The sequence below is a fragment of the Pterocles gutturalis genome, unplaced genomic scaffold, assembly GCF_000699245.1.
Source record: "Pterocles gutturalis isolate BGI_N339 unplaced genomic scaffold, ASM69924v1 scaffold7188, whole genome shotgun sequence".
Taxonomy (NCBI): Eukaryota; Metazoa; Chordata; class Aves; order Pterocliformes; family Pteroclidae; genus Pterocles; species Pterocles gutturalis.
In genome coordinates, this window is record NW_010122981.1 from 88,462 (window position 1) to 107,820 (window position 19,359).

Here is a 19,359-nt window from a genome sequence, read left to right on the forward strand (position 1 = left end):
AAAAACCAGCAAAATTATTTTCTGCTTGTCTTCTGCTTTGCTTAGCTTGGCTTCACCCTCCCACTCCCCTTTTGCATTAAGTTACTTACATTAAGAAGAGGAAGAGAATTTAGGAGGTAGAAGTGAAACATAATTATTAGTGCATGGTTCCAGTCAGGAAGCAAAGGAAATCTAAGAAAACATTCAACTCAAACAAAGGAATTAAAATGGACCTGTTCTAAACATACAGAAATCTATATTGTTATTTTTTTGCATTGCTACAGTGTTGAAATATTTTTGTTTTTCAGGAAGAAGACTGGATCCATGCATGCATGTAAATCACATCATGCAATAAAGGCTCAAGCATCTTCTAACATATTTGAAGTTGAAGAAACATGTCCTTCCATTATCATCCAACAAGAAAAACCTAGCAAACCTGTGGATCACCAGTAAACAGCTATCTATTTTTTTTTACCCTTTAAAATTTGAGTGCCTTTGTTTCACTAAAATGAGTTTTCAGTAAGCATACTGGGGTCACCTGAAGTGTCATAAAGAGACCTTTGGTTTCACAAAGAAATATGCCCTACTCAAGAATCCACTCTGTAGTCCTGTCTTGCAGCTTAATATCTCTAATGGAGAACAGAAGTAATAATAATTTTGCATTTGGTAAACATAAAGGAGCAATTATCTTTCCCCTGCCCCCACATCTAAACCAAATTAACCCTGCTGAGTATTGCAGATGATAATGCAAATAAGGATCACATCCATTCCAATTACCCTTACAGTTAGAGTGTAGCAGCTTTTCTGGGAAGGAATATATAGCCAGACAAGCTTCCTAGGAACCGGTCCTCACAGAAGAGGCTATCTAGGAACCCATCCTCACAGAAGAGGACTCAAAAACAGTAGCTTAACATTTGCTTTAGTTAGACAAAGAAAAATAAATGTTTGACAGCAAGCCTGGTAAGGCAAAAAGGACAGATATCTTTTCAACAGTCTCATCAGACTAACTGCTCTAAAGTTATTTACCGTCTCCAAAGTGCTTCTTTATTTACAGTGTCATGAAAAACACGGAAGCACTGCAGTTAGTCTGGAACTGTTTCTTAGCGCACTAAGCAGACAGTGACCGAACATACTCAGCTTTGATGAAATACCGTGATAAAAAACAGCACCGATGTAGAAAACATCATTGTGCATATATATATGCATAATTAACTACAGCTGCTTTGACTTACCGCAGCACACTGCTCTTATGTTTTCATAATAGCTCTTCAGTCTCACTCCCTATGCCCATACACATACACACCTTGGCCCCATATGGTACAAACAGGCTCCATCTAAAAAGTGGTTTTCACAAATGTGAGACGGAAAAAAGTCTTTTTCACTTCTCCTTTGTGATATTTTTTAGAAAAAATATCTTCTGAGAACAGCTTTACTTTTAACAAACTACCTAAACTTTCGGCTCAACGTGAAGGGTCATCACCAACCCTGTCAAAACCAACAGAAAGCTTCTTGCTTCTTAGTTGACTCCTGATCAGGCCCTCAGAAACCCACTTTTTTCAAGAGTTTCTGGTTTTAGGCAGGAATTTACCATGCCGCCTGGTGGAAATTTGGGTCAACATAATAAAAGCCAACAGAAGTGAGACGCAAGTTTGTACTTTTAAGGTAGAAGCATTATTCACCAAGTACAAATATTTCACCTTTACCTGTGTGTGCAGAACTCACCCTTGAAATTGAATTTATCTTATGGTGAAAAGCTCTACTTTTTCTCTTTGAAACTTGAGCAATGGAAGCTTTTATACTGTACCATTGGAAGCTCTTGAAAGGAATAAAACTTACAAGCATAAAAGAGAGCTGTGCAGCATGTGAACCCCCTTCTTATCTGCACCTCGAGCAACAGACTAACCACCCTGGGTAGGAAGAAAGTTCCTCACCCAAAGCGATTCTTCTTTTTTGGGATGTCATTAGACTTTCCTCCTGTGGAAAATCAGATTAAGGTTACACCTACACCTTGGTGAAGCCAAAGGAGGTTTATCAGTGGATCCTGAAACTTGCTAATCACTGGTTGGAGGGAAGGCAGTGGTCAGCTCTAGTTTTCTCCCTGCTACTAGCAGTGCTCCTGTTTCTGAAAGCTGCTGCTGGGAAAGGTGCAGCACAGCTTGTGAAGCCAGCCAAATGTCAGCTAACAGTGAGTCACTGATAGGTCACGGCATATTTTAACCCAACAGAAGGGAGATGCAACAGGCAACCATGGGATGGTTTTGTAGGACATCTTGACACATAAAGCACCCACCTACAAAGCAGCTAGGCTAAAACTGCAATCCTCCTCTCCCACTGCTCAGCGGAAACCCTGTCCCCTCCTTAATCTCTTCTTCGTGTCCTCTCTCATCCCAGGTAGGCTTGCCTGTGATAGTATGTACTTTCTCACACTTTGAACAACGGTCCCTCCAATGCAGCATGTATTTGTGTACCAGGTGCTGGAGAAGGCAAAGGGAATCTGACTGAAATGGCAGTCTCAATGCATCTTGAGGGAAATTACAGAAGAAAACTGCTATGGACAGTTGTTAGTGGAGCTGCCATTCCCATGAGTCCAGGTTTTTATTAGCTTTCTTGCTCCTTTTCCTAAAAGTTCTGCATTTTCTTTACAGGCATTAAATAATGTTCACATTTCCTGAAAAGCAAATGGGTGGACAGGCAAGAACTCTGTGCTATCATCCCTTTATCGCACAGTGGTAGAGAGGAGAGCATGCAGGGAGAACCATCAGAACCCAACAAATGCCTCAGTAGTGAAAACCACTAACAGTTGTGTTCTTTCACTAGATCACCCTTTTCTTAACAACTGCCCTAGGAGGTACCTTCTGAACCTTGTGTGTACATACCTCCACATCCAAATGACAGACTTCACTATATCATAGTCAATGTTCACAAAAATTCATTGTAAAGTGAAGATCAAAGTATTTCAAAGACATCTTAATTTCATTATGCTACAGTGTCCTATGAGAAGTAATTTTAAATTTCTATTAAACTATTGCCTAAACACTGTATCTGAGACCAGAGTATCAGTTTGCTGTCATTGAATAAACCTGCAGTAAGTGACAAGTACCTGCCTTGAAGAGATCTGCGCCTAAACACTAAAAGCACAAGAGTGGTATTCTCCGAGTCTCCTCTAAATTCCTGTTTGCCACTATCTGTTATTACATGAGGACCTGTCCAAATGCTACCTACATCGCTGCTGAGCTCAGTCTCCTAGAATGGGAGATGTTTGCAAAGGACAAAGCAAGGAGACCTCACTCATTAAGAGTGGCCCAAGAGCTCACTAAATTATATGGTTTGTGTTTTGAAGGTAGGAATGATTTTGCTCTACAGAGAAAAGAGGGAATGGAAGAGGAGAGAGATAGGACAGTAAGAACAGGCTTACCAAAAAGCCAAAAATACCCAGGTATGTTTGCTTACCTTCAATACCAGAAGCTGGGTATCATCTTCTTGCCCTTTATGACAAAGACACAGACAGCAAAGAACCTGCATTTTTCAATATTACATATGTGCTTGGCAATGTATGCAGAGATATTTAGGCATGTGAAAGCCAGTCTTCTGAGGATCTGAACTCAACACATAATCCTTCTTGCCCATTGATCTGCCCATGCCCTTTCCTTCAACACTCAAGTCTCAAGTTTCTAGTTCCAAACTAATTTTTGAAGTGAAAATTACCTTCTTCCTGGCAAAAAAAAATATTTCTTTCACAGTGTTGTAGCTCATCATTGAACAGGAGATAAAAAGGGAGCAAAATTGCCAATGTGCAAAGCAGATTTTTTTCAGAATATCAAAAAAAATTTTGATTGGGTTTTTTTTCATCTGGCAGTCCAACTGCTGAATTGTCAGGCTAACCCAATTGTCAAGTTAAAAATTCCTGCTTTTGATTGAATAGTAACACTGTTTGGATCTGTGTTAAAGAAATAAAAAGGATATCCTGTGAACTACTCTTTTTCCAAGTCCTGTCTGCTCAGCCTTACCTTTCCATAGTAATGGAATGGATGGGTCATCACAACTAGAGGCATAACATTTATTACCATCTTCCAGCTCATTGTTGACTGTGTCACCATTTCCAACATTCTTGCTTTTAAGAGTGAAGAAATTCTGCATCCTCACATTGTACCTGAAAGTGGAAAGGAAAGGTCCGAAAAAGTTGGACTGTTACACTTCCTCATCAAACTTTTGATCATTTAAGAACAGTTTATGCAGGCAAGCAGTAAAGCCTAGATGCATGTTCTCTGACAACTAATAGGAAGTTAACAGAAAGGACTATCCAATTCAATGGCAAGCTCATAGGTAAGCAAGGGTTGCACCTATCTCTAACGAGATACAGCAAACTGTAAAAAGACACTCAAGCAGATTTAGTGAAGGCAAAACACTGGAGCTGTGCATTTTGGAGTCAGGACATTCACTATTCCTCCTGTGTCAGCTTGCAATTCACCGCACTGTTTCTCTCATTACTGTGTCACCCAGAGCAGGTGCTTGAGCATTTCTGGGACTGTTGACCATATCCTTCTAAAGAAAGAAAGCATATATTTTAGCACTAGGGTGGGATCTAAGAGGGCTGTCAATGAACTCTGGTAAGACCTGATGTATGAGAAAAGAGAAGTTGAAGCTACAAAAAGGGTGATTTGTGAGGGGAGGGCACCAAGTGATAAATCAAAGCAACTTGCAGTAGAAGGGTGGACTCACAGACCCTTGCAGTAACAGTCAGAACTCTGACTCTCCTGTCAGAGGCAGTGACACTACAGAAGAAGGATGTCAGTATACAAGCTGGTATGAGATGGTCGGAAGATCAATACATACTTAGCAGTCTAATGTTCCTTGACCTCGTTCCCCACAGGTTACAAAATATGTGTAATAGCTGACATGCTATGTGCTTACAATCCAGCATACCCAGTGGACTTTTTTATATATCTTTGTACAAATGACATTTTCTCTCAACTGTTTCTGAAAGCTACTTTACCTCTGTGCACTATGAAAAGGATGCATAAAAATATTTGCTGTTGACTTAGCACAAATCTGAGCGAAACTGATTAAGCATGAAAAAGCCAGGGATCTTACACAGAAACATGCCTGGATGTACTGTCCTCAGCACGAAGGCCAAGGACAAAACCACACCAGAAGAATGATGGTCAATTAACACCTAAAGGGTATACAGAGAAGAAAAGCACTTACTTCATGATAAGTATGTAGAATGAATACATAATGATGAGTATAAGGCTTTCCCACCTCAAAGAGACAAAAAAAAAAGTGTTAAAAGGCCGTTCAAAGAGCTGTATGCTTTACAAGTTTTATGTAGGAGTGTGCATTAAACATCTAGTATAAGTCACATAGGTGTACACAGATACATAGGATTTCCTAGGTGTCAAATCCAGCTCATACTCCCAGCATGTATGAATGGAAGCTAATTACACTACAACTTGATTTACTGATCAGTCTCATGGGAAGTACAGGACTGGAGGGAATAATTTACACAACTTACCATTCTATTTTCTCATCATAGATGAACTAGAAGAAGGGAAAAAAAAAAAAGGAAACATGTAAATTGACCACTTCTCTGATCTGTCTTGAAAACCAGTTAAATTTCTTTAATAAGTATCAGTCATACCTAGCCAGAAGCTACTCAAGTTTTGACCCTCTCTAACCAGAATTTTCACTGTATGGGTCATGCCTCTCACAAAGCACAAACCATGTGAACAAGGCTTGGATTCCTCTCAGTGATTATTATAAATACGATTTAGTAAGAGCATGTGAAAGACAGAGAGATATGCATGCATGTACCCACACGCTGTGCTGTGTAAATGACAGCAAAGTCATGTATTCTGAAGAGACCTATCTCTGAGTCCTTTTAACAGCTAGACTAGTTTTAGCAGATAAGGCACCTGTTTTACTTCTGCTTTTAGGCCAAGTGGTTACAGACACTTCACTCCACCCTATGTAACTCCTGTAACTGGACGGGCAGCTAGTGATCCATATTTATTAACAAACAAAGTGGATTCTTCCCCTCTTTGCCACCAGACACAGTAAATGCCTACAATTCAGGAACCACTACACTGCTCTAGATGAACAAGGTGGTATCTCATCTGTGCTCTATTCAGAAAAATTTACCCCAAAACTGTGAAATAAAATTACCATGTAGAAGCAAGAAACCACCACCTTCCCTATTTAAAATAGAGGTGCAGCTCAAAATTTTTCATCTCCACAAGTAGTCCCCTAGGTCAGAAGAGTGTGCTAACTGCAGTAGCCTACTCGCCTGCAGAACTTTATGGGCTGTAGGTACAAAATGAACTACTTACAACAATAAGTACGATCACAGATATTGTGTAGTACACAGAATCCCGGAACACAGCCCACTGGGTGAGACAAACCACCTGAAAAATATCACACCTTCAGCCAACAAAAATATGCAATTTTAAAGACGAAACAAAGACCTCTGAGATCTTGCAATCACTTACATGTGTGAGCAGAAATATTATTAGCAACAATTATGGAACCAATCACAGTTTCATACTAACAGGAAGACATATCAGTCTGTTAGACAATGGATCTATAATAGATACCAGTAATAAAAATCATATGGAAATTTCCATTAAGGAAATAAATTTCTTACTAATGATCCTTTAATCGGTCATAATTTCAACTGTAAAGTACAATTTGTTGTACTGCAGCAGATCAATGGTTCCCGCTTCTTCATATTTATGGATATATTGGACTTAATACCTGAAAAAATATGATACACAGTCTAACCACCTACTGAGTATACAGAACAAACCTCATGCTTGTGTCCTAGATTCCTTGACCACTCTCAGTACCAGAAAGGATTAGCAGATGCCACTGATCAGTTGACTGTGAACACAATATTGCACGAAGAGGAACTAGTTTCTTCTGCATGCTATATGTTCAGAGTGCTGAAACTACAGGTGAGCTTTTTGGAAACATTTTCTGTCTGTGAATCATTTGTAAATTCTTTACAATACTTGACATTTTGCACAATAACAGCTAATTTTTGGTTTTAACTAATACTCCTTTTTTTTTTTTTTTTTTCCATATTTGCTCATGGAAACCCCTAAACTGTAAGCAATTGAACTCCATAAAGATAAGTGTCTTACTAACCTGGCCTGCAAACATTCCACAGACACCAACAATGCACAGGATGTTGAAAACTGCTGAACCGACAATGGTCCCTACTCCTACATCTCCGTGAGTGATAAATACACCTGTAGAGGGAGCAAAACATGCATTATTACCTCTGTCACTTCATTTTACGTCACAGACAATTACTTAGAACACGTACAACCAGAGAACAAGAGATTGTTTGGAAGTTTAAGCAAAACATGTTTCATAATAAATGTTTACTTCTCTGTGGAATATTTTGTGCTTTTAGTCTAGCTAGCAGCTTTCAAGTTTTGGCTTAACATCTCTCTATATATTTTTCTGTTAAAAGTAAATTATTTCTTAGCTAGTTAGTTCAACAGTAAGTCCCATATTTCACAGCTTGGTTATTAGTGGTGTAATAATCCATTCAAGTGAGTATAAAACACCTCCAGTCACATCAGGAGCATAGAATTTATTTCAAACAGTGTAAGAAAGCACAGAAACCTTTCTCCCAGGTATTTCATATTTAGTGTGCTCCTCCTTGCAGTGTCTCATGGGAGAAAGAGATTCTTCCCTCAAAAAACTATTAGCCACTTTGGCTGCAGTAATGTGTGCCTTCCGACTCTAACAGACAACCAGGATTCAGATGTAACCTGTTCTAGTACGGACTTTCAGATTTCCCTTACTACTGAACCCACCTATGCCTTAGATATCTATGTGCAATATAATTGTATCAGAATGAAAAAAATTAATGGCTGGAGCAGACCTCCAGGGATTCTCTAATGTCATCTTCAGCACTGAGACAGAACCAAAGACAATATGAGTGCACTACACAGCTCTACCTACTTGGTTTTAAATCTTTCACTAAAGGGAGTCTTAAAGGCTTACACGCACTGCTCTTTTTAATAAGTTGTATGTGAGATTATTGTGCGTTCCTTTAGACTGTATTTCCCTAAAGTTTATAAAAATGTCAGTTGGGATAGCAGCAGAAAACCTACTAAAACTTTACTAACAACAGATATATCAAATGTAAGCCACCATGCTCCTAGAAAGCTATGATCTAGTTGCCACTATCAAAACTCGGTGGGACGAATCCCATGACTGGAGTGCAGCTATCAATGGCTACAGGCTGTTCAGAAGGGGCATGTGAGAAAAGAGGGGGTGGAGGGGTTGCCCTCTACACCAAGAAATGGATAGAGTGTGAAGAGCTGTCTCTGAAGAATACTCACAAGCAGGCTGAAAGTTTATAGGTAAGAATTAGAGACTGAGGCAACAAAGCAAACCTTGTGGATGGTGTCTACTACGGGCCGTCCAACCAAGGGAAACCTATTGACAAACCCTTCTTACTCTAGCTACAGGAGACATCATGCTTGCAGGCTCTTATCCCACTGGGTGACTTCAACCACTCGCCATCTGCTGGAAAAGTAGCACGGCGAGAGGCAGGCAATCCAGGAGACTCCTGGAGTGCATTGAGGATAACTTCTTAAACCAGCCCTACCGGAGGGAATGAGATACTGGACCTGTTGGTCACCAAAGCAAGTGAGCTAATCAGTGACATCAAGACTGGAGCAGCTTGGGCTGCAGTGATCATGTACATGATCGCAGTCCTCAGGGATATGGGTCCGGCAAAGAGTAAAGTCAAGACCTTTTGCTTAGGAAAGCAAAATTCCAGCTGTTCAAAGAATTAGGCAATAGGACCCCCTGGGAAACTGCCCTCAGGGACACAGCAGCACAACAAAGCTGGCAGATCTTTAAAGTCGCTTTCCATAGAATGAAGAGCTCTCAATCCCCAGGTATAATAAGTCAAGAAAGGACATGAAGAGATCGGCATGGCTGAGTTGAGACCTGATGGTCAAAATAAAGGGCAAGAGGGAAATGCACAAGCAGTGGAAGCAGGGACAGGTATCCTGGGAAGAGTACAGGGACAGTGCCCGGTGGTGTACGGATGGGATCAGGAAGGCCAAGGTGCAGATGGAGCTGAACTTGGCAAGGGATGCAAAGAATAATAAGATGGTCTTCTATAGCTATGTCAGTCAGAAAAGGAAGGTCAAAGAAAGCGTATCCCCCTGATGAACATGACAAACTGGTAACAACATATGAGGAGAAGGCTGAGGTATTCAACAACCTTTTTGCCTCAGTCTTCACTGGCAACCTCTCTTTCCACACCTCTTGAGTGGATGGACCTCAAGGCAGGGACTCGGGGAGCAAAGTCCCACCCACCATAAGACATCTGGTTTGAGACCACTTCAGGAACCCGAACATACATAAGTCTATCAGATCCAATGAGATGCATCCCATAGTGCCAAGGGAATTGGCTGATGTTGTTGCCAAGCCACTCTCCTTGAAATGTCATGGCAGTCAGGTGAAGTCCCCAGCAACTGGAAAAAGGGAAATATTGCACCCATTTTTAAAAAGGATGGAAAGGAGGACCCTGGGAAATAGCAGCCTGTCAGCTTCACCTCTGTGCCTGGGAAGATCATGGAACAGATCCTCCTAGAAGCCATGCTAAGGTACATGGAGGACAGGGAGGTGATTCAAAACAGCCAGCATGGCTTCACCAAGTGCAAGTCTTGCCTCACCAGCCTACTGGACTTCTGTAATGGAGTGAATACATCACTGGACAAGAGAAGAGCTATGGACTGTGTGGACTTCTGTAAGGCCTTTGACACAGTCCCCCCACAACATCCTTCTCTCTAAATTGGAGAGATATGGATTTGATGGGTGGACTGTTCAGTGGATAAGGCATCGGTTGGATGGTCGCATCCAGAGGGTAGTGGTCAACAGCTCAATGTCCAGATGGAGACTGGTGACAAGGGAGTTCCTCAGCTGTCCGTGTTGGGACAAGTACAGTTTAATATCTCCAACAATGACACAGACAGTGGGATTGAGTGCACCCTCAGCAAGTTTGCTGGTGACACCAAGCTGTGTGGTGCAGTTGACACACCTGAAGGACAGGAAGCCATCCAGATGGACCTGGACAAACTCCAGAAGTGGGCCCATGTGAAAGTCATGAGGTGCAACAAGGCCAAGTGCAAGGTCCTGCACCTGGGTCAGGGCAACCCTCGGTATCAATACAGGCTGGGGGATGGAAGGATTGAGAGCAGCCCTGCATAGAAGGACTTGGAGGTACTGGTGGATGAAAAGCTGGACATGAGCTGGCAATGTGGGCTCGCAGCCCAAAAAGCCAACCATATCCTGGGCTGCATCTAAAGAAAGAAGCATGGCCAGCAGGTTGAAGGAGGTGATTCTGCCCCTCTACTCTGCTCTCATGAGACCCCACCTGGAGTACTGCATCCAGCTCTGGAGTCCTTAGCGCAGGAAAGACATAGGCCTGTTGGGAGCAAGTCCAGAGGAGGGCCATAAAGATGATCAGAGGGATTAAACACCTCTCCTATGAAGAAAGGCTGCGGGAGTTGGGGCTGTCCAGCCTGGATAAGAAAAGGCTCCAGGCAGACCTTATTGAGGCCTTTCAATACTTAAAGGGGACTCATCAGAAAGATGGGCACAAACTTTTTAATAGGGCCCGCTGCAATAGGACAAGGGGTAATGGTCTTAAACTAAAAGAGGATAGATCTAGACTAGATATAAGGAAGGAAATTTCTACGATGAGGCTGGCAAAAGACTGGAACAGGTTGCCAAGAGAGGTGGTATGCTTCCCATCCCTGGAAACATTCAAATTCAGGTTGGACAGGGCTCTGAGCAACCTCATGTAGTTGAAGACATCCCTGCTCATTCCAGGCGGAGGTGGACTAGATGACCTTTAAAGGTCCCTTCCAACCCAAACTATTCTATGATTTTATGAAGCTTGTTGCTTTCCCCCTTCTTTATCAGTGTAATCCTGTGTTCTTCCTTCTCTTAATAGGTACTGCTTTTGCCATTTAGACCTTCTCTCTATACCAATAATCTTTAATATTTCAGAGATCACTTAAAATAATTCTTTAAGTAATGTACACCATGTCCTTCTGCCTTTAACAGATCTGGCTTATCTATATATTAATTTGTTCTCTTCCCATGCTCCATGTTCTCCTACTTCCTTGCTAAAATTAATTCCCTTTATTTGTGAAGAAAGAAGCCAAAGAAGCATCAAATATCTCAAATTCTTTCTCAGGGGACTGCAATAAATCTCTTCTCCTACCTCCTATGTTCAGAATCAGACATTCCTCTCTGTGTTTTGAGAGGAGATTCACAGTTTCATGAGATATTTTGAGTAGTTAATTATATCATGAACCACAGACTAGCTGACAGCTGCAATTGCTGATTATAAATTGACAGAAGAATGGTAGCACTTCTGGATACTTCTGCTTGAACTGCTGCTGATTTTTTAACGGCAGATCTCATAAAAGCTAGTGTGTGGGCTCCGTACCTATAACAGATGCAAACAGTTCTGGAGTGGAGCTCCCTGCTGCCATGAATGTGGCTCCAGCAACATCTTCACTCAGATGTAGTTTCTGGAAGAAAAGCATTGGTAATTTCAGCACTGCTGTCGTATTTACATTGCATGGTTCTACAGTTGCAAAGATAGAAGCTCTTCATTTTCTGTCCACAGTACTGTTAAAGGATGAACAGTCACTATGACACAAAATTAGACACTACCTTTTGAGAAGGCAAATATACTTTGGGCAAGTAAAATGCTTATAACCTAAATGAGTGAAGTGTCAGATAAAATTACCTACTTACATATAACTGAATAGCCAACTGTGGCTTACATGCAGCTGATTAGAGAAAAGCATCTCTGCAGATTCAAAAATATTGTAAACTTCACAAATTGTTTTCATTAATTTACTTTTGGAACTCTGAAACACAATCATTCAAGAATTAAGGGCAATTCTAAGGGCTTCTAGTGTTTGAAAATAAAAATCCATAAGAGAAAAAAATAACCTCTGTGAATAAATCTTAAAAAAAAGCAGGCCTGATTCTGGCTTCACTTTACAGCAGTGTTAATCAAAAGTGAGCCTGATGACACAGACAAAATTAGTCCAATTAGACACAGAGAGGCCTGTGTACTGTAGACAGATCTATTTTTATGACAGTGTCTCTTAAGCTCTAATAGGATACAGACAATTTCGAGTTCTCAGACCAGCAGAAACATGTAGCTCCACAAGTGGGCCGCATCAGTTTAATAGTGTCTGAAGATTTTTCCCCTGAACTATAAAGGAAGTTTTATGGAGGAGCTTTTTCCTTTTTGAGAGTCTCCAGACTCATCCTTAGTACCTTATTTTTCTTCCAAGGACAGAAAAGTGACTAGTGACAAAAAGACCAGCACAGAAATCCTGTATTTTTCAGGCACTATGCCACATTTTGAGCAGATGAAAATGGCATCCTACAGAACTTGACAAAACATAAACACAAGCCCTTACTGTACCATTTGATCTTTTATCAGTCATACTGTTGCAGGAGTTCAAACGTTAAGTGTGCTATCGAATTCTTCCTAGCTGTTTTAATGTTAAGCAAAACATAAGGAAAGAAGCAAAGATTTCATGAAGGACCAGAGACAACTTAACTGTTACAACCCAACTGGTATAACTTAAATATGGTGTATGAGCTGCGTGCCGAAGACAGAACATCTGGAAAGGGAAATAAAAGATCCCTATTGAGTATTTTACTATTATAGGCTGCCTCTCCTATTTTTCTATTTGTTCTTCTATTGATAAGTGTAAGTAACACTAATAGGAATTTAGTACATATATCCGTAGGAAAATAGACCTTTTAACTAGCTTCAGGAGTTTTTCAGAAAATGGTCACACACATTTTTGTTAAAAAGCAGAGGAGATGAGATTTTCATTTTGCCCTCAAAAAGGAATTAAAATCTGGTTTTGCATTTTGTATTCATTTTGTAGTAGTTCACCAAAGCCTTACCTAACACAACATCTACATGTGAAGTATAAATTCTACCGTGTCCCGATCAACTTACTTAATTAGAATACTACATGTAATTCTGCAAAGCCTTCTCAAAAATTATGTAAACAAATTATTTTTATTTACTAATTTTTTGCTTATAAAATATGTGTTCTCATTCCATATCAAACCATTCTGCCTTTTCTCACGTTTCTCCACTTTATGCTAGGACCACATATGCTTTCTCCTTGCTGATACAGTGGTAGATGTCCAATAAACTTTGCATTGCCAACACATTAATTTGTCTATGTATAATTTCTTTTCACAAGTGACTTTTAAAAGAGGAGTACAATAACAAATCCAACTCATCTGTATGTCATATCCATCCTAGCTATATGCTTCAAGTATTTAAGAGTGGGGTTTGCCATCTGATCTCATTAAATCTTTCATTTTTTCTCATTGAGTGTTGCCAAGAGGACCAATGTGACAAGACCACAGGTTTGTTTTTTGATAGAAAGCTCAAAACATTTGAAAAGGATTGAGGCCAAAAAGTTGACAGGAATGAACTCACTGTTTAATGATGGTACAAAACGTTTGATTCTATAATATTCTCTAAATAAACTTCCAAAGGAGGAATAAAGTTCTTTAACATACCTCACAAATTTTTTCTAAGGATGGAACAAAGAAGTCATCACATACTATAGCCAAAGCATAAAACATATAAAGAGCCTGTAAAGAAAATAAAAACAGGAAATACTTCAGATTTTTCCTGTACATGAAAAGAGGAAAGAAGGCACTGATATATTTATTCAGACTAGCAGAAATATATAGCTTCATTATATTATTCCGTTCCAAATAAAAATCCCTCTGCTGATCAATTTATGGCATAAAACCAGGTTCTTGAATGTAATACTAAGTTTAGAACAGCAATGTTTGCCAGACCCTAGAATACGAAAAATACTACTATTTGACAGAATAGGGTGCCACAACAGACTTTATATAAAGGTAGGTAATGGGTAAGGCTTACAAAGTTACGTAGTCATCATCTATATTTTCAATTAATTATCGAACCAAATAACTAAATGGAAAGTAACACCATGTTGATTAACAATAGTCAAGAAATAACCACACCTGGAAATAAGTGGATCCTGACCATGGCTCACTGCACGAAACGTCTCAGGAATGATCCTGGTTCCCTGCATATGTGTGAATCTCCCACTGTCTTTTGTAGCTTTATGCGCTGTGCTCATGCAGGGGGCCTAATCCTGCTGTTGTCCATCAAACACAACTCCTTTTCATTTTACATTCCCTGAGCTGGGAATGGAAAGTTGGTGCCCACAGGCCTTTTTTTTTTTTTTTTTTTTTTTCACAATACAATATAAACACCACATGACATTTTCTATATTTCTTCAGGGTTGGTTCAATTACAATTGCACCTTTTGCACAGAGGCACAATAGTAAAGAAAAAGAATCAAGCGTCTTCCACATCGTGCCTTATGTCATCAACAAGGAAATCCCAAACCCTCTTTATACAAGATGAAATACCAACAAATACAAGTCTGTAATCCACACAGCCAGGATTTTATCTCCAAGAGGATGAATGCATAGGCACTGCAAATTCAGACTTGCACCACTTTCTTAAATAAATCATAGAATCATTCAGGTTGGAAAAGACCCTTAAGATCATCGAGTCAAACCTAACACTGCCAAGTCCACCCCTAAACCATGTCCCTAAGATGTTACCTTTTCAGCATTTGTACCCATACAGAGATGTTAGAAATACCAAATTCGAAGTATTAGAAATATGTTGATATAGACAATATACAGAGCTTTATTTAGTAAGGCCACTAAGATGATTAACATCTTACAAGACAAATAAAAGGAAAACAAAAATGAAGCACAGGAGAGGAAAACTTACGGCAATTATATGAAGCAGAACTCCTCCTTGCTGCCGTTCTTTATTTGTAAATATATCTTCAGGAAATTCATTAATGGCTGAAAGAGAAATATACTTTTTAAAATTTTTATGCCATTTATAAAACAAAGACTGAAAAATAAGGATGCATCTGTAGAAATATATAACCAAACACGACCTTCCAATTTATTACATTATAGCTTGCCATCTCAGAATCTCTTTTCTGCTCTGTAGAAAAAAAGAGACAACTGATACTTAGGTGTTAATAATCATCATCATTTCAGTGACTTAAATGAACCTCCAATGTACTAAAGAGTTTAATGCCTTATTTTTGCTATCATCTCCCCCGTCTCTCCTCTCAATATGCTTCCAAAGTGATAGGCACAGGCACAAAAATCCTGAAACAATATTCCTGGCTTTAAATGTGCCTTGCCTGAAAAATTATGCAATGATTGTAACCCTCCATCAGGTTTTTAAGTACAAACTTTTATAGGTCTGCAGGGTCTTGCAAATTGTTCCACAAAGATTAAAGTGATTCCGAGTATGTTCTCTAGAAAGTCTACTCTCTAAATCTGGTGAAGGAATGAATGAAACAGAAATGGTACGTGGACATCAGGAATGTGCAAAGACATGAGTTTTGAAATTATTTCTGGGTGACAGTGAAGTTGTGTGGAGCTCAGTTAAAGGATGTATGTTACACACAAAGGCAACAGAGTAAAAAAAAGATTCCAGATGGTGGAGTCTAAGACAGCAACTAAATCAAAGGCCTGAAGAAATATATGAGATAAAAACTATCCAAATTGACAAGATAGGCAAGGATAGAGATCTACAGTGCCTCAGACAGGAGCCTGGGAAGTCTAAGGGTAAAAATTATTTCAGTCACTGGAATCCAAATGTACTGAAGTAATTAAGTTATTATTCAGAAAGAGATGTTCCTTTCTGCATGGAGTTGTAGATGTAGGTTGACAACAAGATAAGCACCAGAAGGAACTTGCCATAATATACTGAAACTCAGGGAAGGAAACAGAGGGAATACATGATCATCTTCCCCATATTCAAATTGCCAGTTTAAAGAAATGGTTAAGAGCACCATAGATGATATTTATGCTGTTCCATTTTCAATTTCAATGGTATGTTTTCTCAATTTCACGATATAATTCTGCAAACAACAACTATGAACGTAGAATTAGATGTATGGTTGATGTTTTTAGCTACTAAACTTCAAGCACTCTAAACCAGCCTTATTTTCAGGAAATGCTGCACAGTAAGTAACTCTTTGAAGATTGCACTTTTTTGAATATCTTAAATTTGAGTTACTTGTAATCATCAAGTACACTTGAAAATCTTAGCTGCAGTCAGAGGATAATCTAGTTGCAATGACCTGAATGACTTCGCATCTCCTCAATCTCTGAGTTTTATATAAACGCAAAAAAATGCCTCTTCTCATCTGTACTACACACAGCTCCATATGTTACATATGTCTAGCTTGACAAAGACTTGAATAGTGTCTCCATGTAAAGTTATAGATCCTGTAGCTCTGTTTTTTCCTTAGTGCCTACTACCATAAATTCATTATTTTTCAATCAATACACTGGCATCAGGCAGTGCTTAAAACCTTATATACATAAATCATACCTTCCTTCCAAAAGGCAAGTTACCATTTAATGAAATCGCTCTAAATCCTTCAACCTAATATTTCAAAGCCACTATATTTTGTTTAAAACTACTAATGTCCTACCAAATATTTGGCGTAAAATAAAAGTTCATCAACGATGACTGCAATTCCTTTATTAGGCTTTTCAATAAGACTTGTTTTTACTGCTGTATTAGTTCTGACTGGAACTAATATAAGCACTTGATATGTTGAATAGAGCTTTTCCAAGATATAGGTGCATCTTTTATTTTAAATCTCAGACAACAAAAAACTACATAAAACTATAATAAATTTTGCTTAGGTACTCCTGAATGTGATTTTCTGCTCCTAGGTAAATCTTGTATTCCTGGTCGTCCTTCTGTAATCACCAGGAAAAATGAAAGCAATAGTGGATACAAATACAAAAATGGCTCAGCACAATAGCACAATAATACCCAATCACTCATTGAATTATGGAATACCATTCAAGGGTATGCATAGCACTTCAGTGCCTGAAGACCATAAGCACACCATGGTTTAGCACGACTAGCTTCAGGAAAGTGGGTCTGGGTTGCTACAGAACTGCAGTCTTCCAAGGTTTGCACTATAGAGGGATTTGTGACCTTACTAAACAGTTGGAGGAAATAGCACTGCAATACAAAGGCAAACTACACCATAAATAAAAGACATTTGCCTATTGAGCCAAAAAAATTCAAGTACTTCTAAAATCAAAATCAAAATATGTGAATAAAACACCTTCCTTTCTGTTTGGTTTTGATCACTGTTACCCTCAAACAAGGAAAAGGAAAGGGGAAATATACCTAAAATGGGAGAAAACTGGTTGCATTGTAGTTTTGAGACGCTGTGTATTTAGAGTTGACATTCTTACTCTTTTACTGGAAGGCAGCACAGAATAATTCAAGATGCAGCAATCTGCAATGCTTTTATCTACAGATAAACCTTTTAAAGATGCCAAGAGAACCTTATATTCATGTAACAGCCAAGCAGGTTCCCTGTAGTAATACACTGCTATATTTAGTAATATAGTAAAATACAATAATATTGTTCCCCTCATGTAGCAATCAGGGAGGAATACCCTTCTGGAACAATATTGGAATACCATCCAATTTAAGAACTTCTCGTCAGCTACACCAGCTGCCAAATGCAAAATTTCTCAGACAAGTTATTCCCTACCACATGAAATAAAGTATGACAAAAAATTTATCGGCATCCAAACCATGTAGTTTTAAATAAATTCTGTCCATTAACAATTAATATTAACTAAGATGCTTAATAACTGAAAAAGCACTAAGGAGACTTACTTGGGAGAAAAGACCCAGTGCTAGAGCTGCTGGCATCTTACATGATACGGTTGTTCTTGCATCACTGGCTAAAATACCATGCCCACATGGACATATTCAGGACATGAATACTATTTTCCTTATTGCATCCCCCACTTGTCCTCTGTCTCCTCTATTCAAGCTGTGGCTGTGAGAACACATATTCCAGCAGTGCACTAGGACAGCAAAGACCACAGCCCTGGCCTGAATCTTTAGCAATGATAATGTGACCCTGCACACGGGGTACATCCTGTCACATAATCTGATGCAAAGGTTTGCAGCTCCCATCCGCCTTGCTGCCACCATGTAGCAGAGGGAGTATGCCCCTGTCCCATAACTTGGCAAAACGGACATGTCGTCTGGAAAGCTATTACCTACATGGTAATCTCATTCAAATGACTGTAAAATATTTCACAGGATAACATTACAAATGGTTAAGTCACTATAAACAGAAGTTTCAAGAAGCATGAGTAAAACTCACTGTCTTTCTAATGTGACTTTACTTATTTGAAGTTAATACTAAATAGGAAATCAGAAAATCAGAAGATGTCAGAAGTAAGAGCCTGAAGATAGAAAAGAGCCCAGGCATTTGATCACCAAGGAAAAGCAAACCAGCTTGACTGCAAACCACCTTGCTTCATATATCGTTTGGTGAGGTAGTATTTGTAATAAATAACTACCTGTAGTAAATAACTACTTACAATAAACATCTGCTTGCCTCACAAAGATAATTTAAAATGAATTAACATGAAAACAGCTTTCTCAAAGATAATGCTCTTCTCTACATAGAACTCATGGCATGCAATTGTTCTCACGTACAGACACTACAAAACCCTTAAAAGTCAGGGAAATGAAGCAAAGCTCTGGAGCTTGGTAAATGAGATTTCTTCCTTAATTAAATGGCCACCTGTCAGTGAGTTCCAAGGTAAAACTTGGAGCTTTTCAGCATAAGCATTTGCTGTCTTTATGGCTTTATTATCCAGATAATCATAGGTTTTGTATAACTGTAATCTATGTATATCTTATCTACATGCACAGTTTTTTATTTACTCACTGTATCATGGTTTTCATATTTTAAAGAAAGATTTTTCTTGCCTACTGCTGCGATAACCTGGTTGCTCAGGAAAAGGCCGTTTGGATTCCCTTGGCTCCCAGCTTAGGCCTGGGAATCAACATCACTTAACCGACGAGGGCAGCGGTATTTCCTCATCCGTATGAGCTGGCAAAGGGGATATGACATTATCACAGAGTTTGAGAGAGCACAGTCTGCCCTCATGGTACAATCTGATGTGTGTGCGCAGCAGGGTACCGCTTTACTTCACACAGAGATATTTTCTCATATATGGGAGACAGAGCTATCTGGCAGGCCAAGTGGGAGCTACATCTCCTCAGTTTCTACTGAAAAGAGACAGAACAGATGGGAGAAGGAGATGAAATGAAGAGCAGTACATCTAATGGGGCTAACCTTTGCCAAAAAAAGGAAGGGAGTATACACCAATCATCTTAAAATCAGCTAGAAAAACAGAAATATT

The 19,359-nt window shown here is 39.3% G+C and overlaps 1 protein-coding gene across 1 annotated transcript in view; it reads right to left on the minus strand.

Annotated features, from left to right (window-relative positions):
* The window catches only part of SLC24A4 (solute carrier family 24 (sodium/potassium/calcium exchanger), member 4), an 87,397-nt gene that overhangs the window by 20,877 nt on the left and 47,161 nt on the right, over positions 1–19,359 (minus strand). Inside the window, exons 2-9 of the mRNA XM_010077719.1 lie at positions 14,858–14,934; positions 13,594–13,668; positions 11,468–11,552; positions 7,123–7,226; positions 6,306–6,380; positions 5,492–5,517; positions 5,185–5,238; positions 3,987–4,129 (exon numbers count right to left, since the gene is read on the minus strand). Coding sequence (XP_010076021.1) covers positions 3,987–4,129; positions 5,185–5,238; positions 5,492–5,517; positions 6,306–6,380; positions 7,123–7,226; positions 11,468–11,552; positions 13,594–13,668; positions 14,858–14,934 — 639 coding nt within the window. The remainder of the gene's footprint in view (positions 1–3,986; positions 4,130–5,184; positions 5,239–5,491; positions 5,518–6,305; positions 6,381–7,122; positions 7,227–11,467; positions 11,553–13,593; positions 13,669–14,857; positions 14,935–19,359) is intronic.